The sequence below is a fragment of the Dermatophagoides pteronyssinus genome, unplaced genomic scaffold (genome assembly GCF_027571235.1).
Source record: "Dermatophagoides pteronyssinus isolate colony J.1.1.1.1 unplaced genomic scaffold, Derpt_VIB-CSIC_2022.12 sq0006, whole genome shotgun sequence".
NCBI classification, from domain to species: domain Eukaryota; kingdom Metazoa; phylum Arthropoda; class Arachnida; order Sarcoptiformes; family Pyroglyphidae; genus Dermatophagoides; species Dermatophagoides pteronyssinus.
Window position 1 is genome coordinate 1145617 of NW_027461530.1, and position 20472 is coordinate 1166088.

The 20472-nt window shown below is 27.2% G+C and overlaps 7 protein-coding genes and 1 long non-coding RNA gene across 9 annotated transcripts; 5 read left to right on the forward strand and 3 right to left on the reverse strand.

The window, feature by feature from the left end:
• Position 1: 1 nt before the first annotated feature.
• On the reverse strand, positions 2 to 2758 carry Tsf2 (transferrin 2). Its single transcript, XM_027346207.2, has 2 exons — positions 2479 to 2758; positions 2 to 2412 (listed from the first exon to the last, which is right to left on the reverse strand). Exons 1-2 carry the CDS (start codon positions 2543 to 2545, stop codon positions 134 to 136), a joined length of 2346 nt encoding a protein of 781 aa, XP_027202008.2. The 5' UTR covers positions 2546 to 2758; the 3' UTR covers positions 2 to 133.
• A 75-nt stretch (positions 2759 to 2833) lies between these two features.
• On the forward strand, positions 2834 to 3792 carry eca (transmembrane p24 trafficking protein eclair). The gene is made up of 3 exons (XM_027346188.2): positions 2834 to 3050; positions 3123 to 3490; positions 3570 to 3792. Exons 1-3 carry the CDS (start codon positions 2921 to 2923, stop codon positions 3717 to 3719), a joined length of 648 nt encoding a protein of 215 aa, XP_027201989.1. The 5' UTR covers positions 2834 to 2920; the 3' UTR covers positions 3720 to 3792.
• Positions 3730 to 4976, reverse strand: Bub3 (mitotic checkpoint protein Bub3). The gene is made up of 2 exons (XM_027346177.2): positions 4687 to 4976; positions 3730 to 4622 (listed from the first exon to the last, which is right to left on the reverse strand). Exons 1-2 carry the CDS (start codon positions 4888 to 4890, stop codon positions 3834 to 3836), a joined length of 993 nt encoding a protein of 330 aa, XP_027201978.1. The 5' UTR covers positions 4891 to 4976; the 3' UTR covers positions 3730 to 3833.
• Positions 4977 to 7706: 2730 nt separating this feature from the next.
• On the forward strand, positions 7707 to 12070 carry LOC113796003 (acetylcholinesterase-like). 2 transcript variants are annotated; one of them, XM_075820190.1, is made up of 4 exons: positions 7707 to 9464; positions 9522 to 11001; positions 11083 to 11255; positions 11336 to 12070. In XM_075820190.1, exons 1-4 carry the CDS (start codon positions 9332 to 9334, stop codon positions 11479 to 11481), a joined length of 1932 nt encoding a protein of 643 aa, XP_075676305.1. In that variant the 5' UTR covers positions 7707 to 9331; the 3' UTR covers positions 11482 to 12070. The 2 variants fall into 2 exon arrangements, with proteins under 2 accessions (XP_075676305.1, XP_075676304.1); XM_075820189.1 differs by having other exon boundaries at positions 7707 to 11001.
• A 183-nt stretch (positions 12071 to 12253) lies between these two features.
• On the reverse strand, positions 12254 to 13444 carry LOC142645046 (uncharacterized). The gene is made up of 2 exons (XR_012846222.1): positions 12604 to 13444; positions 12254 to 12476 (listed from the first exon to the last, which is right to left on the reverse strand). It is a non-coding gene; the product is annotated as an uncharacterized LOC142645046 (long non-coding RNA).
• A 451-nt stretch (positions 13445 to 13895) lies between these two features.
• On the forward strand, positions 13896 to 15864 carry LOC142645044 (uncharacterized). Its single transcript, XM_075820191.1, has 2 exons — positions 13896 to 14948; positions 15020 to 15864. Exons 1-2 carry the CDS (start codon positions 14059 to 14061, stop codon positions 15630 to 15632), a joined length of 1503 nt encoding a protein of 500 aa, XP_075676306.1. The 5' UTR covers positions 13896 to 14058; the 3' UTR covers positions 15633 to 15864.
• On the forward strand, positions 15794 to 17368 carry LOC113796004 (tyrosyl-DNA phosphodiesterase 1-like). Its single transcript, XM_027346247.2, has 2 exons — positions 15794 to 17173; positions 17229 to 17368. Exons 1-2 carry the CDS (start codon positions 15794 to 15796, stop codon positions 17346 to 17348), a joined length of 1500 nt encoding a protein of 499 aa, XP_027202048.2. The 3' UTR covers positions 17349 to 17368.
• Positions 17369 to 17464: 96 nt separating this feature from the next.
• On the forward strand, positions 17465 to 19012 carry LOC113795947 (ataxin-10). The gene is made up of 2 exons (XM_027346189.2): positions 17465 to 17904; positions 17965 to 19012. The coding sequence occupies exons 1-2, from the start codon at positions 17465 to 17467 to the stop codon at positions 18977 to 18979; spliced, it is 1455 nt and encodes a 484-aa protein (XP_027201990.2). The 3' UTR covers positions 18980 to 19012.
• Positions 19013 to 20472: the final 1460 nt, after the last annotated feature.

Consider the following 20472-nt stretch of genomic DNA (forward strand, 5'->3'; position numbering starts at 1 on the left):
ATTATAGAAAGAAAATTATGAAATGCAAATTTAATTTTCAATTTTCAAATTTTAAATTGCAATTTTTTTTTGAGCATAGATAGCATGTGTAAAACAAAAGAAAGAGAAAAAATTATTGATAATCAATCAAAATTCAGTAATTGTAAATAAGAAAAAATATTGTATGAAAAATGATTGTAATAAATAATAATGAAAAATATGAATAAAAATTATTTAGATAAAATGATTTGGTCATTAATGATTGGACATGATTTCTACTTTGACATTCAACAATCGACATTGCAGTCATAAATTCATGTCCAAGATATTTACGATAATCACGACGATCATCTGAAACGGTTTTTAATTTTACAGTTGAATCTTGAAATATAAGATTTTTATATTTTGGTCCGGATACAAACATTTTAAATGTAAATTCATTTGAATATTTTGAACCATAAAATTGTTGAGCATAAATAAATAATGTAATATAAGCTTCTTTTTGATAATATGGTTTAAATTTATTTGTAACAATTGCATTAGTTGAAACTTGTCCAAGATTACAACGGTTATAATCTTGTACTTCGGCACGTGATCCATCACGACATAACAATTCAAAATCATCAAGATATTTATTACGTGCCCAATATTCTGGATTAATACCATTAGTATTTTCGAAAATAACTGTATGTTTAGCAAATGCAACATCACCACCACCTTCAACTAAACATTGAAATGCACCATTATCACCATAAAATGGTTCGGATGAATCACGACGACAAAAACGATATGAATTACCATGACATAGATTGCAAAGATTATTATATTGCCAAACAGATTTACTTAATGGATAATATTCTGGTGCCAGTACACCGGGTATACAAGATTTGGAAAAAAATTGTGATGCTGCTTTTACCGGATCACAACGATATGAACGCATTCGTGAATTGGATAATAAAAATGCCATCGGTATTATCCAACCGGCAGCTGTTCGATAACCAGAATGACATGATTGTTTACCTTTTAGATAAAGTAAATCAGTTTCAAGATCAGCTTTTTTAGCTATTGCTACTGAATAATAACTATCATTTAGATTATTTTGTTCGGCCATTATTGGTTCTAAATTATATTGTTGTCCAGCCATATAAATATCGGCAGCATCCAGAACAGTGAGATCAGCCTGGCCTTGTTGAATTTTTTGCATACAATCAATTGTATTCAAACCTTGTACACATAATAATTGTGGTTGTAACATATTCGTACGGAATGCCGATTTCATATTATTACATTTTTTCCATTCTTCTTCCGAAACAACACAAAGTTTTGCATTCGGTACATTACATTTTCTTAATTTTCCAAATAAATTTTCAATATCAACAAATGGATTGAATAGACTAAAATAACCACGAAATGTTTGTCGATAACGATCAACAGGTGCTAATGATATTGTTTCATCGGAAAAAATAAAATCCATTCCATTATATTTAAATGAATCGAATAAATTGAATGATGATGGAGTTTGTCGTGACATTGGATCCATTCTATTTAAAGAAAATATTCTTGATGAATCCAATAGGAATTGTTGAATTTTATCTCTAGTTTCGGGTAATATTACCGATGATACTAGAATAGCATGTGGTGGTACAAAACCCCAATTACAATTTAGATAATTTTCCACCGATGTACGATCACCATTTGGACATAAAAGTTGATAATCTTGTCGTCGAATACGATGAATTTTAGATAATTGGTCGACAATTGTATGTTTCACGAATGCAACATCACCTTTACTACGTAGACAATTAAAGGCACCTTCAAAATTTGCATAAAAATCATTGCCCGAACATTTTTTCGATTCACAAAGTTGACAGATTTTCTGTGGATTCGTACCGATTGGATTATTTTTATCAAGCAATGCATTTGGTGCACAGCTTTCATTAAAAAAATTGGCAGCATTCTGTATAATATTATTACAATCAATAGTATCGATAAGATCTAATTCTAATAAACGTAAAATTGGTAATATCCAACCGGCTAATTGTCCAACACCACTAAAACATGCATTTTTATTTCGTAAATCTTTTGGTTCTTGAATGTATGTATAGGAATTTGCTTTTACAACAGCAACAGCATAATAACCGGTATTCGATTGATTTGTTGATGAACCACCACCAGAACCATATTGTTCATAAACAATCGGTACTAAACTATGATATCGTCCAGCGATATAAATTTCACCCGGTTCAGCACTAACTAAATGTGCTTTTTGTATTTCAATCAATTGCATACAATGATCTTTATTATCGGCTTCAATACATTCTAAATGAAATTGAAAATGATAATCATTATCCACTGCTGTTGACCAATCACGACATTTATTCAATTCATTTTGATTAATTGTACAATATTTTAATGTTTGTTTTTGTGATGATACTATTGATTTGGATTGGATTGAATGAATCAAATTAATCTGTGAAAAAACCAAAAAAAAAACCTTACCTGATTGCTGAATAATGACCAGGATTAATAATAGGAAATTGATTATTATTGATTGATTTGGCGACATTTTTTATTTTTCATTGATCATAAGAACATTATCACCATAATCAAATAAGAATTTAAGAAAATATTTTTTTGCATTGTTTATGACTCATGATTATTGGCAGCTCTCTATGTTTCTCTCACCTTGTCACATACCTGGCTTGATTCTTTTTTTTACCTTTTTCAATACAAAGGTATTCAGGTTTTTTGTTTTATTCGTTTGAATTTATCTACATTGTATAAAATTGGCAATTCAAATTTGCCAATTTTATATGTTGTTATTTTTTCATTACGTGGCTCTGCAGTGTGTGTGTGTTATAAAAAAAATATATTGGTCATATGTCAATTTTGGTTAAAGTATTCAAACAGAATTTTGTTTGAAAAGAATTTGTTTTCAAATATGAATCGAATTTATATTATTATCATTTCATCGATATTATATCAATCAACATTGGCATTATATTTTCATATTGGTGAAACAGAAAGAAAATGTTTCATCGAAGAAGTTCCTGATGAAACTTTAGTTGTCGGTAAGTTTTTGATTTAAAATCACTGGGGTTTTAAGAAAAAAATTTTGATTAATTTTTTTTACTGAATTCAAGGAAATTATAAATGTCAATTATTCGATCCAAATACTGGTGGTTTTATGCCATCAAGTCCCGGTATTGGTATGCATGTTGAAGTTCGTGGTCCAGAAGATAATATTATATTATCGAAAGCATATTCATCCGAAGGACGTTTTTCATTTACATCACATTCACCGGGTGAACATATTATTTGTTTATATTCAAATTCAACACGTTGGTTTGCTGGTGGTCAATTACGTGTACATTTAGATATACAAGTTGGTGAACATGCAATTGATTATCAAAATATTGCTCATCAAGAAAAATTAAGTGAATTACAATTAAGAATTCGACAATTATTGGATCAAGTTGAACAGATTACTAAGGAACAGAATTATCAAAGAGTAATTATTATTTTGTTTTTGTTGAAAAATTTTCTAAATTTGATTCTAAAAACTTTTTTTTTGTTGTTTCTGTATTTAGTATCGTGAAGAACGATTTCGTGCAACAAGCGAAAGTACCTATTCAAGAGTATTATGGTGGTCATTATTTCAAACGATAATCCTATTGGGTATGGGAATATGGCAAATGAAACATTTGAAAAGTTTTTTCGAAGCTAAAAAACTTGTATAATTTAGAAAAAAATGGATGAATTTTTTTTTTTAATTATTCATTTTTGAATAAAAAGATTGATGAATGATAATTAATTTCAAAAAAAAAAAAAAAAAAATTACTAAAAATATAAAATTATTTTGGTTTAGTTTCCTGATCGGAAACTTTTCTTATGAAAATTGAATCCGGTGGTATATCTTTAATATCATTTGTTTCAGCTAAATATGATGATGCAATAGCTAGATAAGTACCATCAGGTGAAAAACATAATGATGAAATACTTGTTGGATATTTATGAAATTGACAAAGACGTTTTTTGTTAAAACCATCCCAAATATTAACAAAACCATCGGATCCACCAGTTGCAAATGTATTATAACCCGAATGAAAACTAATTGAATTTACGGGAAAAATATATTCCAATCCGGTAGCTGTATCTTTGTTACGATGACATTTGAATGCATATTTTTTCTTCTGTGCATCTGGACTAGGATCCAGATATTCAACAGCAACACGACCTTCAACCGAACTAAGAACAAAACCTTCTTTGTTACTAAAACATCGAATATATCTGGTTTGATATTTTAGACTTGATTCTCTTCGTTGTTGTGGATAGGACATATTTTTTAGATCCCAAACAAGTACACGGCGTTCGGCTGTACCAACAACAATTGTATTACCACTAACATCGAACGTATATATTCGATCTGGTTGACTATAAGTTCCAACAGCATTCGGTGATCGTCCATCCCATAATCGAAGTTGTGAATCCCAACCACCCGTTATAATAAGATTATTATCAATCGAATATTCTAAACATCTGATTGGTGCATCATGATGGCCAACAATTGTTTCGGTATTTGTTTGTAGATCAAACATTCGAACTTTACGGTCAAATGCAGCGCTCCATGCATGATTTGAATCCTATGATATTTAATTAGAAATTTGACAACTTAGATTTACAAAGAAATTCAACAACAAAACTAACCTGAAAAGCACAATCTAAAACCGGTGCCGGATGATCAAATTTAAGACAAAGTTTTTTATTAAAAATATCATATAAACGTAATGTTGAATCCCATGAAGCGGCAAGTAAATATTGATCCGAATGTTTACCAAATTTTACACTTTGTATACAATCATTTGGAACATTATCCAATTTGAATTCATTGATCGAATCGGATAATGTCATTGTTTTATTTTCTTGATCAAATTGATTTCGGATGAAAATTTTCAAATTAAAAACTTTTCACTAAAAAAAATAAAATTGACAGACCGCAGCAGATCACAAAAAAAACATGAACGCGCACGCAGACACAAAAATACAACCGTCGTCACGTTCATAGATGAGATTATCTTCTTTTTTTTTTTGAATTCAAATATTCATTCGAATATTCGAACGTTTTTTCATCTTATGAATTTTTTATGAAAAAATCCTTGAAATATTTTGAATGTCCGAAATTGAGAAACGAACAATTCTCATTTATCAATTTGATTGATTCGAAATATTCTATTATTCTATTGTTGTTTGTTTGTTTGTTTGTTTGGGGCAGCAATTATTTCATAAGAAAAAATTCTTATTAAGAAATCAATTATTCAATGTGAAACATACGAAATTGACAGCCCGACCAAAAAAAAAAACCTTTTTGAATAATAATATCCAACGCCTACATTTGTACATTTGATATTCGATCGACAATGTGTACAAAATTGATGATATATAAAAGTGAAAACCTGATAATTTCATTAATATCCCAAAAACAAAAATTTCTTTGTAATGTTTTCTTCTTCTTCTTTTGTTATTATTATTGTTTAATACCATATCCTTTTCATTTATTATCGATCAATATGAATAATCAATACGATGAATGATTCAATAATGAAAAAACAACAACAACAAGAATATCCTGTGCTGATTGTTCATTTAGTTATTATTTTGAATGAATGAATGAATTTATAATGAAAAGAAAATCGATTCAAATTCTTCTTATTTGAAAGTGAAGAAGAAAATAATCTATATTCCTGAATTGTTTGTTTGTTTGTTCGTTCTATATATCAATTATTGAAAGGTAATGTAATTTTTTTCCATTCATTCATTCATAAATATATTCATTTCAATCGATTGATTGATTAATTTAGATTTTTGTTGTTGTTGTTTGTATTTTTCTAAATAAATAGGAAATATCTATGACTTTATACGTTCAGTTAGGTGAGGTTAGGTTATTTTAAGTTAAAGTTTTTCATATATAGATTCTGTTCTTTTTGTTGTTGTTGTTTGTATTTTTCTAAATAAATAGGAAATATCTATGACTTTATACGTTCAGTTAGGTGAGGTTAGGTTATTTTAAGTTAAAGTTTTTCATATATAGATTCTGTTCTTTTTGTTGTTGTTGTTGTTTGTTTGTTATTCGTTATTATAATATTCCTTCGGGGTTTTTTATTGAATCTCATAAGTTTTTTCTTCTTTTTTTTTTTGGTTGGCTCATTTGTCAACAAAATTTCATATATATTTTTTTCCCGCATCCATTTCATTGAATGAATGAACACCAAAGTAAAAAAAAACATATGTCAATATTATTATTATTAAGAAAAGATTCTTCTTCTTCTTCTTCTTCTTTGTGTATGAGATGTTTTCATTTTTCCTCATCAACCTTTTTTATCTTTCTCGCATCATTCTAACAAACAAACAAACAAACAAATAAACAAATCGTGTGCTTGTTATGAAGTATAAAAAGTGACTGAAAAGAATGAAAAATCGATTCTTATATATTCTATATGGCTTGTTTATTTATTTATTTGTTTGTTTGTTATCCAAATATTATTATTATAACTAATAATGTAAAGCTAAAAATTTTGTACATGATACACACACACATGACAATATGAAATATCTACCGTTCCAAACAAAAAAATTCGTATATATAACATCCTTTAGTTGAATATAGGCGAATTGAAACAAAAAGAGGCATCAATCAAGAAAGGGAAAGAGAGAGAGAGAGAAAACAGCATCTTTTTTCTTGTTTCAAATTTATTACCAACTTTAAATATGATATAGATCTTTGCCTGTTTGTTTGTTTGTTTGAAAATATATTGAACTTTCTTTCCTGGTTGTTTTGCTGTTATTTGTCATTTGTCAATTTCGAATTTATTTATTTATTTTCTCTCCCAAGTTACTCTGATGATGATGATAATGTTGTTGGATTGTGACACAAACAGACCAATAAAAAAAATATCCTTAAATATTCAATATAGCAAATAACTACTGATACTACTACCACTGAAATTATAATCGGTCCTATCTTTTTTTTTTTTTTGATTTTGGTTTTATTGGGCGCCAATGTTTCAATGTTGGATTCTACAATCCAATATAGCAAACAATCACATAGATAGAGATTACATGTACATTTGAATTGGATCCACTCTTTCTTTCTTTCTTACTTTTTTGGATTGTTTGCTGTATTTCTTTCTTACTTTGATTGTTCCAACAACAAGGTCCTCGAAAATTTGCAGTAGAATGCTTGCTTTTCAACAATTCAATATTCTTATTGTTGTTTGTCAAAAGTTGAAATCGATTCTTCTTTGAAGTTATAAAGTAACTTAAGTGACTGAAAAGAACCAAAAAAAATCGATTCTAATCACACATACATTCTCTATGGCTTGTTTATTTGTTTTTTATCCAATCCAAATATTATTATTATTATTACTAAAAATTCTGCACATGATACACACACACACATGAAATATCGACCGTTCCAAACAAACAAAGATTCGTATATATAATGTAACCCCTTTTATTTGAATATAGGCGAATTGAAAAAAAGGCATCAATCTTGAAGGAAAGATAGATAAAAACAGCATCTTTTTTCTTGTTAAATTTATTATCAACTTTAAATATGATATAGCCCTTTGCCTGTTTGTTGGTTTGTTTGAAAATATATTGAACTTGCTTTCCTGGTTGTTGTTTGGTTGTTGTTATTTGTCAATTTTGATTTTTTTTTTCTTCCAAGTTACTCTGATGATGATGATGATGATGTTAGTGGATAGTTGATTGTGACACAAACAGACTAATAAAAAAAATATCCTTTAATATTCAATATAGCAAAAATAACGTTATCATTACTACTACTACTGAAGAATATAATCGGTCCTATCTTTTTTGATTTTGGTTGGGCGCCACTGTGTTTTTTCTTCTTTTGGATTTTTTTGGTTCCACCAATATAATATCGACCAACAGCCACCACCACCACCACAACAGATAGATCCATTAGATTACATGTACATCAGAATTGGATCCTCTTTCTTTCCTTTCTTTTTTTGATTGTTTGCTGTATTCATTCATTCCATTTCTTTCTTTTTTTCTGAACCCCGAAACAAACAAACAAACAAACACATAAAGAATATTGCTGCTGATGAATTTATTTGGTTGTTCCAACAAGGTCCTCCGAAAATTTGTAGTAGAATATCTTTGTGTGTGTGTTATATATTTCCATTTCACATACGCCGTCTGTAAAAAAAAAAATTTTTAATTCTTGAGATAGAAAGATGGTTGGAAGAATTGAATAAAGAAATGAAATGAAAATGATATTAAGATATAGTTGATTTCTTCGAGCTTTAATATATGATATCCCAGAAAAAAATTGTCTGATGATCATTTCGATTTTTTTATTTTTTCCATAGAAAAAAAATGATCATCATCATTGATGATGATAAAATGTAATGATGATTAATGATTTAGAAATAGAGAATAGATAGATTTTATGTTTGTTTGTTTCAAAATATTTTTCACTTTGATCAGTGTGCTATATTCATTCATTCATTCAATTCTTTCATTCTGGTTGTGTAATTTTTATTTTTTGTTCAACAAACAAAAAAAATCAATCTAAGTGTTGTGAGTTTTTTTCCTCTTCTCTTGGTTGTGACCAAATTGTGAATATTATTTTTCTGATAAAAAAGATTTTCATTCTGTTTGTTGTCCCTTTTTAATTGGTGCTTGGATGTCCTCTTAACAAATCAACAACAACAACAAATCTATTTTGTGCTGTCTTTTTTTTAAAAAAATTCATTTCTAACTCTTTTGAATTCATATTTAAAAAAAAAATTCTTTACATCTTTTATCATCATTGCCAATTCATTGTATTTGTAAATCTCGGTTGTGCTTTTTTCTTTTTGCTTTTCATGTTGTCATTATTATTGCTGTTTGTCAAGAAAAAAAATTGAAATTGATTCTTTTTTATTTTTGCTTGCCATTTTCTTAAAAAAAATTATACATCTTCTATGTTCATTCACTTTCTCTATTCTTATCGGTTCAATTCAATTATTTCCGATCAATTGCCAATTGATAATTGAAAACAAAAACATTTGCAAACATTTTTTTGGTGTGTGTGCAAAATCTTCATTATCATTCAAAGATCATTTAAAAACAGCATATTGAAGAAATAAAAAATATCGAATTGTTCAATGTAATTATAGAATTTTTGTTTGTTGGCCAATATTATTGAATTAGAAAAAATAGCATCGAAGCCAAGAGAAACAAAAAACAAAACAAAACAAAACCAAAAAATCATAGAATCCAAATATCAATTCATTACATCCATTATATTTCAAATGTACAGATAAAAAAATCATCAATCGATATGCATTTAACGATAATGTATGAAAAAAAGAAAATTATCATATCATCTATATTAGCTTTATGGCTACCATTATGGATATTATTATCAACAATATCAATAATAATAATTATAGTTGATGGTCATCCACTTAAACGTAATAATAATAATAATAATAATAATAATGGTCCTTATATTTCAACTGGTTATTTAGATAATCAAAATAATTTTAATAATGATAATAGTAATGATGATTCATTATTAATACAAACAACACGTGGTATGATACGTGGACAACGTATGCGTTCATTAACTGGTCGTTTAGTTGATGAATTTTTAGGTATACCATTTGCTAAACCACCAATTGGTGATTTACGTTATAAACATCCATTACCAATTGATTTTTGGGATGGTATATTTAATGCAACAAAACAACCAAAATCCTGTTATCAGGTTGAAGATCATACATTTGGTACAAATTTTTTAGGTACCAATATGTGGAATGTTGATCAAACAAATCTTGATGAAGATTGTCTAACATTGAATATATGGGTACCATATCCAAGACCAAAAAATTCTGCCGTATTAGTTTGGATTTATGGTGGATGTTTTAATACTGGTTCAACATCATTAGATTTATATGATGGAAAAATTATGGCCACTGAAGAAAATATTATATTAGTTAGTATTAATTATCGTCTTGGTAATCTTGGTTTTCTTTATTTTGATAATACCAATGATGTTGTTGGTAATGCTGGTATGTTTGATCAGGTTATGGCATTACAATGGATACAAGCAAATATTGAAAAATTTGGTGGAAATCGTAATAATATAACATTGTTTGGTGAATCAGCCGGTGCAACCAGTATTGCCTATCATTTATTATCACCATTAAGTCAACATTTATTTAGTCAAGGTATATTACAAAGTGGTTCACCAACAGTACCATGGGGTTTAGTTGAAAAGAAAAAAATTCATCAACGTGGCCTAATGTTAGCCGAATCAGTTGGTTGTCCATATGATGATCAACAAATTGATCAAGTAATTAATTGTTTAAGACAAACAGATCCATTATTATTGATGCGTAATGAATCAGGTGATGCTAATGGTGTTGTTGAATTTGCATTCACACCAATTGTTGATGGTGTTTTTCTTACGGATTATCCAGAAAAATTAATGAATGATAAACGTTTTAAAAAAACACGTATTTTATTAGGAAGTAATACTGAAGAAGCTACATATTTTATTATATATAAATTAACAGAAAAATTTAAATTAGAAGAAGATATTTATCTAACAAGAGCTGATTTTAATAATTCAGTAAAATTATTATATCCAAATATATCACCAATTGGACAATCAGCAATTATATATGAATATACTGATTGGTTAAATCCGGATGATCCGATTAAAAATCGTGATGCAATTGATAAAATTGTTGGTGATTATTATTTTGTTTGTCATGTGAATAAATTTGCTGATCGTTATGCATCGGTTGGTAATGAAGTTTATATGTATTATTTTGCACATCGTTCAACAAAAAATCCATGGCCAAAATGGATGGGTACAATGCATGGTGATGAAATACCATTTATATTTGGTGAACCATTTAATGAAACAATTGGTTATACACATGAAGAATTTCAATTAAGTAAACAAATGATGAATTGTTGGGCAAATTTTGCTAAAACTGGGTATGTTTTTTTTGTTGTTGTTGTTGTTGTTTCAAATTTCAAAAATTGACTAATGTGACTAATCAAATAAAATTATTTCAGTAATCCAACAATGGATGAAAATGGTATTTGGTCACAATTACATTGGCCTTTATACACCGCATATAGAAAAGAATATCTTACATTTTCAACCAATTATAGTATTGGACAAGGAATACGTACTAAGCAGTGTGCCTTTTGGCAAACCTATTTACCTCAATTAATCGATAATATAAGTAAGTGATAATCGAATAAACGAACTGTAAAATCATAATAATCATTGGTAACTTTCTTTTTCTTTTTTTTTGAAAAAAAGCTTCACTTGAAAAAAAGAATCAATTATGCCATAATTCGGCCAACAAATCAACATTTCAACAACAATATTTTCCATTATTGAATATCAGTATTAATATTATTTCAATGTTGTTTGTCATTATTATCAACAACAACAACAACGTTTAGAAAAACATCTTGAACAAGAACGATAAAAAAAATTAACTAACTTAATGGATTTAATGTATTTTTTCCGTGGAAATCCAAAAGAAAAAAAAATTCTGTTTTTCATCAATAATTTTTGGAAAAAAAACTGACGATCAAAGCAAATTGAACCAAAAAAAATTCGTAGTCAATTAAAGGATCAAAAACTAAAACCAACAAAACAAAATATCGATTTCAATCAATTTAGAAAATAGCTCAACCAACCAACTAACCAAATAATCAAACAAACAAACATCATCATCATTTGGATTATTTCCAATGAATTTCTCGCTTTCTTCTGTATAATTCAACGCCATTTCATTTTTTTTTCTTGGTTCCAACATTTTTACTGTTCTTTATTCTTCTCTTCGGTTGTGCATAATATGTTTCTATGTTTTTCTTTTCTGTGCTGCATTTTCTTCAGAATAATTAGCCTTCCAAAATTCTTTTTTTTTGTTGCTTAATTAACCCGTTCGCAATCATCATCATCATCATTATCTACGACGTGCATAAATCGAGAAAAAAAAACTTCAAAGTAAAGAAAAACCAAACCAAACCAAAAAAAAAAAAGCACCCGAAAATTAATTGGTTGTGTAATCGCATAAGCCTCTCACTCAGAACAAAAACAAAACCTAAAACTTACTTTTTAAAAAATTGAAAAACAAAACTATTCTGAAGAAATTCTTCTTTTCTTCATCTTTACATTAACAAGGACAATCGAAAAGAAAAATATTTTAGTTGAAAAAAAAGATGAAAATCAAGTGTTAAATCAAGTTTTATTCTTATTATTTAGTTACACAAATGTTATACATTCATATTATACATTTATTACAAGAAAAAAAAACATATATATCTTATCAGCTGCTGCTCATTATCAATCATTTTTACCCGTTGAAAAATATTTCAGACATTTACCAAAACACGTAATTTTCCCATTTGTCTTATTATTATCAAATTTGATTGACTGTATGGTTGTGAAACTAAAAAAAAAACAAAACAAAACACAAAGAATGCATTATTAATTAATTAATTAATTTTATTGATCACTTTTATTGGAAAAACTTGAATTTTGATTTTGATTTTATTGATTATTGATTATCCACCTACCTATATATACAGCAGATGAAAACAACAAAAAAAAATTCATTCATTCATGTTTAACTTATGTACACCTCCCCCATATAATACAACATTTTTTTCCCAATATTTGTAAAATTACAAAACAACAGAATGACCATAATTTCCTAGCAACAATCAAATCGATCGATCAATCAATCAATTTTTTTTTGCAAATCGATCAATCATCAATATTATTGTCGAATAGTGAACAAACAATTAAACAAAATAATTAAAAAAAATATCACATTGTGATCAAAACACACACACACTTACACAGAATTAGATTTTCTTTTTCAAAAAACAAACCACCCACGCATTATATGTTTTTATTAATTGTTTTTTATGATGAAAAATTCTTCAATTCTTCTTGTTTAGTTGAAATAATAACAACAACAAAACACGCAACGAATTAATTATCGAATCCTGTTGAGCCACCATCATCATCAACAAACATTTCAAAATTGATTCGAATTTTTTAGTATTCGATACCATCGATTTCCATCAAACAATCAAACAATCGATATATTCTATCTACTATCTGTCGTCAATTACTATTACTATTTCCCCTTGGATAATTCTCATAAAAAAATTTTTAATTAATTATTAATATCTTCGTCGTTCTTTATATAAATATATAAAATGTATTATGTAATATTAAAATAATAGATATTTTTTATGGTTCAATGAAGATAATTATCATCATCATCATCACAGATGAATGAATATTTCTTTTTTGTTTTCTGGTTCACTCAACAATCATCCGGTGCATTTAGAATTAGAAAAAAACATTCCCGTCGTTTTAAATAACACTTATCACACACACACACACACACACACACACACACACCTCTTACTGTTTACACCTATTTAAAAGCTTAACACTTATAAAATTAATTAATTAATTAACTCAATCAGCTCTATCTATCTATCTATCTATCTATAATATCTCTTCCATTTTAAATAAAAAGTTACATAAATTTTGTTATTTTTTCTATTATAAGCTAAAAAAAAAGTAAGTAAAAAACAAAGAACAAAAAAACAAAACAAAAAACAAACCCTGTGTATTTAAAATATTAAATTTTAAGCAATATTATAAATAATTGATCATTATTATTATTGATTAATAAATAAAAAAAAATTGATAGGAAATTGATTTTCATTTTCATTTTTATTCCGTTTCCTTTTTTGATTTTGAAAACAAACAAAACAAAACAAAACGAAAAAAAAAACATTGTTTACGAATGGATCACAATGTTTTGGATTCGATTTTTCGAACGTGTTGAGTTTTTTTTTTCTTCGGTAATTTGAGTAATTTCTATTTTTGAGGAGGGAATTTTTTTTTGAACAAAATTTACGAGTAAAAAAAACATTTTTCATCTCATTCGTTGATTTCTTTTTTTTCAGTGCAAACGAAGCAAAAAAAGAAACAAAGACCGTTAAAAAATGCCAAGAGTTTTTCTTACCGTAGGTAATTGTCGATTGATTCGAATTCTTTTACATTATCGTCATATGTTGACATATCTGATGAAACGTTATCCTAAAGAAATTAACAATATTCTTGAAGAAAATCCTGATAAAGATGATTTCATAGCAAGTATTGAATATTGTGACAAATGGTTTAAAAAAATTAAATCTAGTTCGGCTAATAAATCAAATAAACTAAATAAATTGATTGTTGACTTAATTCAAGAAACTGATTTATCGTATGGATCAAATAAAAAATTTATTGAATTTGATTTGAATAAAAAAGTTGAACAACAAAGAAGATCAAAAGCTAAAAATACTGATGATGGTGGTGGTAAAAATAAAAAGAAAACACAAAAACGTAAACAGCCAACAACATCGTCTTCATCTTCAGAAGATGAATCAGAATCTTCGATGGACGAAGAAGAAGAAGAAGAAGATGATGAATGTCCCGATAATTCGATAATAAACGAAGAAGACGAATGTCCCGATAATTCAATGAACGAAGAAAATGGTCCGGATAATTCGATCGAAGAAGAACCAAAACAAGATGCTATCGTACCAGAAACTAACAACAATAATGAAACTAATAATGATAATAATGTTGATGATGATTCAACTATCGATTTATTTGGAATGGCCATACAATATAATTGTTCATTTGGTTGTCGTTTTCGTTGTACATCACAGGAAAGACTTAAAAATCATGAATTATTGTTTCATAGTGATAAAATAAAAATACATAAATGTTCCTTTAAAGATTGTGGTGGACAATTTAGATCTATTTATGATCTTGAAAAACATATGATGAGAATACATGAAATTTTTAAATGTTCATTTGGAAAATGTGAAAAAGAATTTGTAAACGAGTAAGTAACAATTTATGTTTGTTTCATTCAGTGTTTGAATTGATTCATTTTTTTTATTCGATAAAAAAAAGGTTTAATCTAAAAAGACATCAAAATACTGAACATGAAAAAGAATCAAAAATATGTAAAGAATGTGATCGAAAATTTCAAGATAGTCATCGATTACGTAAACATATCTATTTGGTACATGAATTTAATGATTTTCATTGTGAAGTTGATGGATGTGATTTTTATTGTAATTCACGTGTAATATTTAAATATCATAAACGTACTAAACATGCATTTACAAAATGTGAATTCGATGGCTGTAATCGTATGGTATCAAAACAATATCTTTCAAAACATTTAAAATTACATCAAAAATCTAAACAGTGTACCACCACCGATACAGGGAAATATAAATGTTCATGGCCGGATTGTGGTAAAAGTCTTTATGATTCTAAATCATTGAAAGATCATATTCGTATACATTTAAATTTTAAACGTTTTCGTTGTAAATGGCCTGATTGTGGTTATGCTTGTGAACAGAAAACAAATATGAAAACACATATACGTATACGACATTTTAAATTACCACATACAAAAAAACGACAATTAGAATTGAACATTTCAACCGATTCATATCCAAATCCAAATGATTATATTGATACTGTTAATGAAGACATCTATATGAATAATCCATGAACAAAAGAAAATATTTCATCATTTTTTTTCAATCATTTTTTCAATTGTCAAATTCAAAATTCAATTCAGCAAACGTATGTTTGTATGTATGTGTATGTACACCCTCTATCGGACCCAAAACACATTGAGTTTTTTTTTGTGAATTTTTTTTTCATTTGTTTATGTTGTCCAACTCTTTTTTTTCAATTATGACCACCGAAATTAATAAAAAACCAATTTGTCCATACGGCAATGAATGTTATCGTAAAAATCCATTACATTTAAACGAATTTAGTCATCCATCATCTAATAAACGTCAACTAAATAATGATGGTGATAATCAAGCAATTACAAACAAACATAAAAAACGATCTACAATCGATGATGTAATCCATGAATGTTATGGTTTTTTTCTAAATTATCTACCCGATCGATTAAATAATCGTTTATCGAATCGTTATAAAACAATCAGCCTCAAAGCTATATTATCGAATGAAAATGGAAAAATTCTGGAATCGATTCATTTTAATTATATTTATGATCTTGAATGGCTCATTGCACAATATCCTATTAATTGTCAAATGAATCCGATTGATATAGTTTTTGGTGATCGAAATGATGATAATTTTGTTGATCTATTAAAAATTGAATCATTATCATATTCGAATGTAAAATTGTGTCCCGTTAAAATGGGTGGGATATTTTCTTGTCATCATTCTAAAATGATAATTTTACGTTATGAAGATTCTATTCGTATTATTATTCTTACAGCTAATATGATACCAATGGATTTTTATGCTGTTACTCAAGGAATTTGGATTAGTAAAAAGTTACCAAAGAAATCAAACAAAGAAGAAGAAGAAAATCAAACATCGAAAACAAATTTTAAAAATGATCTGATACAATATTTAACTCATTATAAGAAAACAACTGTTGATAAATGGATTCAAATCATTGGTGATTATGATTTCTCAAGCATCAATGTTTTCCTGATAGCATCGGTACCCGATTCACATCAAAATAATGATCGTGAATCATTTGGTCATTTAAAAATCAGAAAAATATTCAAAACCAACCGATTTGGACCTACAGAAGAAACAAATAATTGGCCAATAATTTGTCAATTCAGTAGTATTGGATCATTAGGTCCAACAAAAGAATCATGGTTAACTGGTCAATTTTCAGCTTCATTATCTTCATTATATAATGATTTTAGTGGTATTAAACCAGAAATTAAATGTATATATCCTTCGATTGAAAATATAAAAAATTCAATAGAAGATACTGGAAGTTCATTTCCATATAGAAAATTAACAGCAGATAAACAATTATATTTGAATGATTTTTTTCATAAATGGAAAGCAACCATTAATAATCGTAATGATGTTATGCCACATATAAAAACATATCTACGTCTATCACCTGATAATAAAGAAATGTCATGGTTTTGTCTTACATCGGCTAATCTATCAAAAGCTGCATGGGGACAATTAATAGGAAATGGATCCAAATTGAAAATCTTAAATTACGAAATTGGCGTATTATTTCTACCTAAATTAATGGTTTGTTTTAGATTTTTTTTAATAATCATTCATAATTTACGAAATTTTTTTCCAGATAAATCGAAATTCATTCAGCATTGATAGCCAAAATAATAATCCTTATTCATTTCCATTACCGTATGATCTTCCTTTGGTTAAATATGATAAAAATGATAAACCATGGGTCAATAACTGAATCAAATACTTTCAACATATGAAATTGTTATTCTTGTTAATCATATTCAATCACGTGTGTTCAATTACGTTTTATGGAACAAAACAATCCAAATTCATTATTTTTAACATCGAAAAATGTCTGATCAACAATCATTAAATGAAATTCAAAATCATATTGAAAATTTATCCGAAATATTCAATAATATATTGAATGGACAAAATTCGATTGAATTTAATGATAATGTAAATAATTCGATGATATTTTTACGTAATTCGGCTGCCTTTAATGATGATGATAATTTTCGTCGTTCTTTTTTTCAAATTATCTGTGATGAAAAATTTTCATTCATCGAAACAATCCAATTAATATTTGAACAAAAATTTGATAATTTCATTGCTAAAATTGTATCCAATGACAACACTATTATTGATGATGATGATGATAATGTTTCATTAATGTTTATATTACGTTCTATTCAATTTTTTTATAATATTTTGAATTTACAACCAAATGAATCAGAATTTCGAAATTTATCGAAATTTTATTCATTTATTTTAAATAAAAAATTCTATAAGTGAGTTTTATTGTTTTCGTTTCATTGATCATAATAAAAATTTTCATTTTTTTTACTTAGATTTTTAAATTTTTATAAAATTGAAACAAATCAATCGTTCACTGATCATCAAGATCTATTAAAAAAAATAACATTAGTTTATACGGCATTATTGTTTCGATTTTTTTCAAATGATTCTATTCGATTCGAACGAATATTAAATGATGAAATTGTACCAGATACGAATAATTTTTGGAATCCATTATTTGATCATGTTGAAATTGAATTATCTGAATGGTCTTTATGGATATTTTTTCTTGCTTTGAAACATGAAGAATTTGTTAAGAATTTATACTGTATTATATCATCGAAACGAAGAATGATATTGCTTGATATTTGTATGGAATTTGTTGATGATGAATGTAAAAAACAAAAACAAATATCAACAATTAAAAATATTGAACCAGATGATTGTATTAATCTGTATGACTGTCAACTATGTCCATTACCAGAAGAATTTGTCAAATTTATTAATCAATTATTTCATCATCAAATACGTGAATATTTTAACAAATCAAATTTTGATTCCAATTCTGAAGATTTAATTGTTTTTTCGAAAATCTCTTCGTTTCTATTGAAAATCATTGCATTTAAATCATATGAAAATATTTTAAAGAAAAATGATGATTATTTTAAAAATTTACTCGATATTCTATCATGTTTTCATTCGATGAGTAATGATCCTAAATCTATTTTTTTCACACAAGATCTTCGTTCAACAAACAACAACAACAAATTTTGTACGGAAAATGAATCTGTTTTTGGTTTCAAACGAAATATAATTGGTTTAATTGCAAATTATTTACATGAAAATCTGGAAGCACAAGAACAATTACGAATATCTGGTCGATTTATAGCGTTATTGGATTCAGCCAAAATTGATCGTAATAATCCATTCATTTTACAATGGACAATATTTGCCATACGTAATGCATTAAAAAATAATCCGGCTAATCAACAATTCATTGAAAATCTACAAAAACAAGGAGAAATTTTTGATGATAAAATTTTTAAAGATAAAATTAAATTTATTTAATTATAATTTGAATAAAAATCTTGAAATAATTCATATCACACAAAAAAAGTAAGGAGAGTACTCCCCAAAATTGGTGATTTTTCTTCTGCAATTTTGAGAAATGCTTATCAGAGTTGAGGAGTGTTAGTCAAATTTGGAGAACATTGTGGAGAGCACTGTTCAACGTTGGGAAGCATTCCTCAAAATTGGAGAGTACTCTCCAATACAATACTCTCCAATTTTGAAAAACATTCTTCAACGTTGGTAAACACTATTCAAATTTGAAAAGTAATAACAATCGAATTATGGAATTCGGTAAATCGATTTTATCACAAAAATCAATTAGAATTGATATACTAAATAAAGTTGAAAATTTTCTTCGTTAATAATGATAATTGGTATTTAATCTTTGATATCTAACAATTCATTAATAAATATAAAAGAATTTGTTAAAAATAGAATTTCCTTTTTAAAAGTGTATGTTTAATCTAGAAGTTAATTTTACATTTTGGTTTGTTTAATTTATAATCTTAAATGATGATCTTCGACCGAATTACGACACAATTCTAATATGATCAATGTGTATCAAAGTGAGTAAGTGTTAGGCTTGTTATAGTAAATTGATACTCTTTTGGAATTTAAATATTTTCCATTATTTGGTCAATCGATTCAAGATCGAAATTATTTGACATTCATCAATTCACAAGTTGGAAAAATCAATAATAAAATTAATTGTCAATTTTTGCCAATGTTAAGTCTATGGAAAATAATAATGCATTTTTTTCAAAAATTCACAAGTTCGACAAATGATCATTTGCGCATAGTCAAATGGCTAACTATTTTCTATACTTTTCCATCGTCCAATCAGAATGCAACGTTAGTAAAACGCAGTTAGTTAAACGTTCGATTTGTGCTCGTCATTCGATTTCGAACTTTTCTTGTTGACGTTGTTTTTTCGAACGTGTTTTTCGGCTCGATATTAAAAGTAAGTTATTTTTTCCAATTTTAATTATTGATTTTGGTCCAAATTTTTGGAACAATCACTTTTATTGATTAAAGATTATCTTTGTTTATGCTTTCATTTGTTTCAGATTAAAAATTAGCCACGAAATTGATGAAAATTGTTTGGACGGGCGATGATGCAATCGACGAAAAATGATCATTTTCTCAATGGCATTTATTCAAGTTTGTAATTGTCAAATGATATTTCATTTTAAATAAACTTTCATTTAATCACATTTTTTCAAGTTTATTTTTTCAGTTTCATTATGGTGCTAATTAGCATTTCCGGGATCGATTGACTTCCAGGTAACTTTACATTCTAATCATTCTTTACATTTTAATTCATTTACATTCCAGGTAATTTTTACACTCTATAGTTCCTCAAGTTTTTGCTAATGAATGTCGAAACAATATTCGAATGATTATCATGTTCCCGATCGATTTTGCGATTCCATTGTTCATCGGCATCTGATTCAAGAATAGTTTGACTATGTTAAACAATAGGATAGGCT

Coding starts and splice junctions, on each gene's coding strand:
- Tsf2 (XM_027346207.2), bottom strand. CDS start 2,545: ATGTCGCCAAATCAATCAATAATAATCAATTTCCTATTATTAATCCTG. Junction 2,413..2,478: donor GGTCATTATTCAGCAATCAG/GTAAGGTTTTTT, acceptor CCAAATCAATAG/TATCATCACAAAAACAAACA.
- eca (XM_027346188.2), top strand. CDS start 2,921: ATGAATCGAATTTATATTATTATCATTTCATCGATATTATATCAATCA. Junction 3,051..3,122: donor TGATGAAACTTTAGTTGTCG/GTAAGTTTTTGA, acceptor ACTGAATTCAAG/GAAATTATAAATGTCAATTA. Junction 3,491..3,569: donor AGGAACAGAATTATCAAAGA/GTAATTATTATT, acceptor TTCTGTATTTAG/TATCGTGAAGAACGATTTCG.
- Bub3 (XM_027346177.2), bottom strand. CDS start 4,890: ATGACATTATCCGATTCGATCAATGAATTCAAATTGGATAATGTTCCA. Junction 4,623..4,686: donor TTTTAGATTGTGCTTTTCAG/GTTAGTTTTGTT, acceptor TAAATATCATAG/GATTCAAATCATGCATGGAG.
- LOC113796003 (XM_075820189.1), top strand. CDS start 9,332: ATGCATTTAACGATAATGTATGAAAAAAAGAAAATTATCATATCATCT. Junction 11,002..11,082: donor GCAAATTTTGCTAAAACTGG/GTATGTTTTTTT, acceptor AAATTATTTCAG/TAATCCAACAATGGATGAAA. Junction 11,256..11,335: donor TCAATTAATCGATAATATAA/GTAAGTGATAAT, acceptor TTTGAAAAAAAG/CTTCACTTGAAAAAAAGAAT.
- LOC142645044 (XM_075820191.1), top strand. CDS start 14,059: ATGCCAAGAGTTTTTCTTACCGTAGGTAATTGTCGATTGATTCGAATT. Junction 14,949..15,019: donor GAAAAAGAATTTGTAAACGA/GTAAGTAACAAT, acceptor GATAAAAAAAAG/GTTTAATCTAAAAAGACATC.
- LOC113796004 (XM_027346247.2), top strand. CDS start 15,794: ATGTTGTCCAACTCTTTTTTTTCAATTATGACCACCGAAATTAATAAA. Junction 17,174..17,228: donor TATTTCTACCTAAATTAATG/GTTTGTTTTAGA, acceptor ATTTTTTTCCAG/ATAAATCGAAATTCATTCAG.
- LOC113795947 (XM_027346189.2), top strand. CDS start 17,465: ATGTCTGATCAACAATCATTAAATGAAATTCAAAATCATATTGAAAAT. Junction 17,905..17,964: donor TTAAATAAAAAATTCTATAA/GTGAGTTTTATT, acceptor TTTTTTACTTAG/ATTTTTAAATTTTTATAAAA.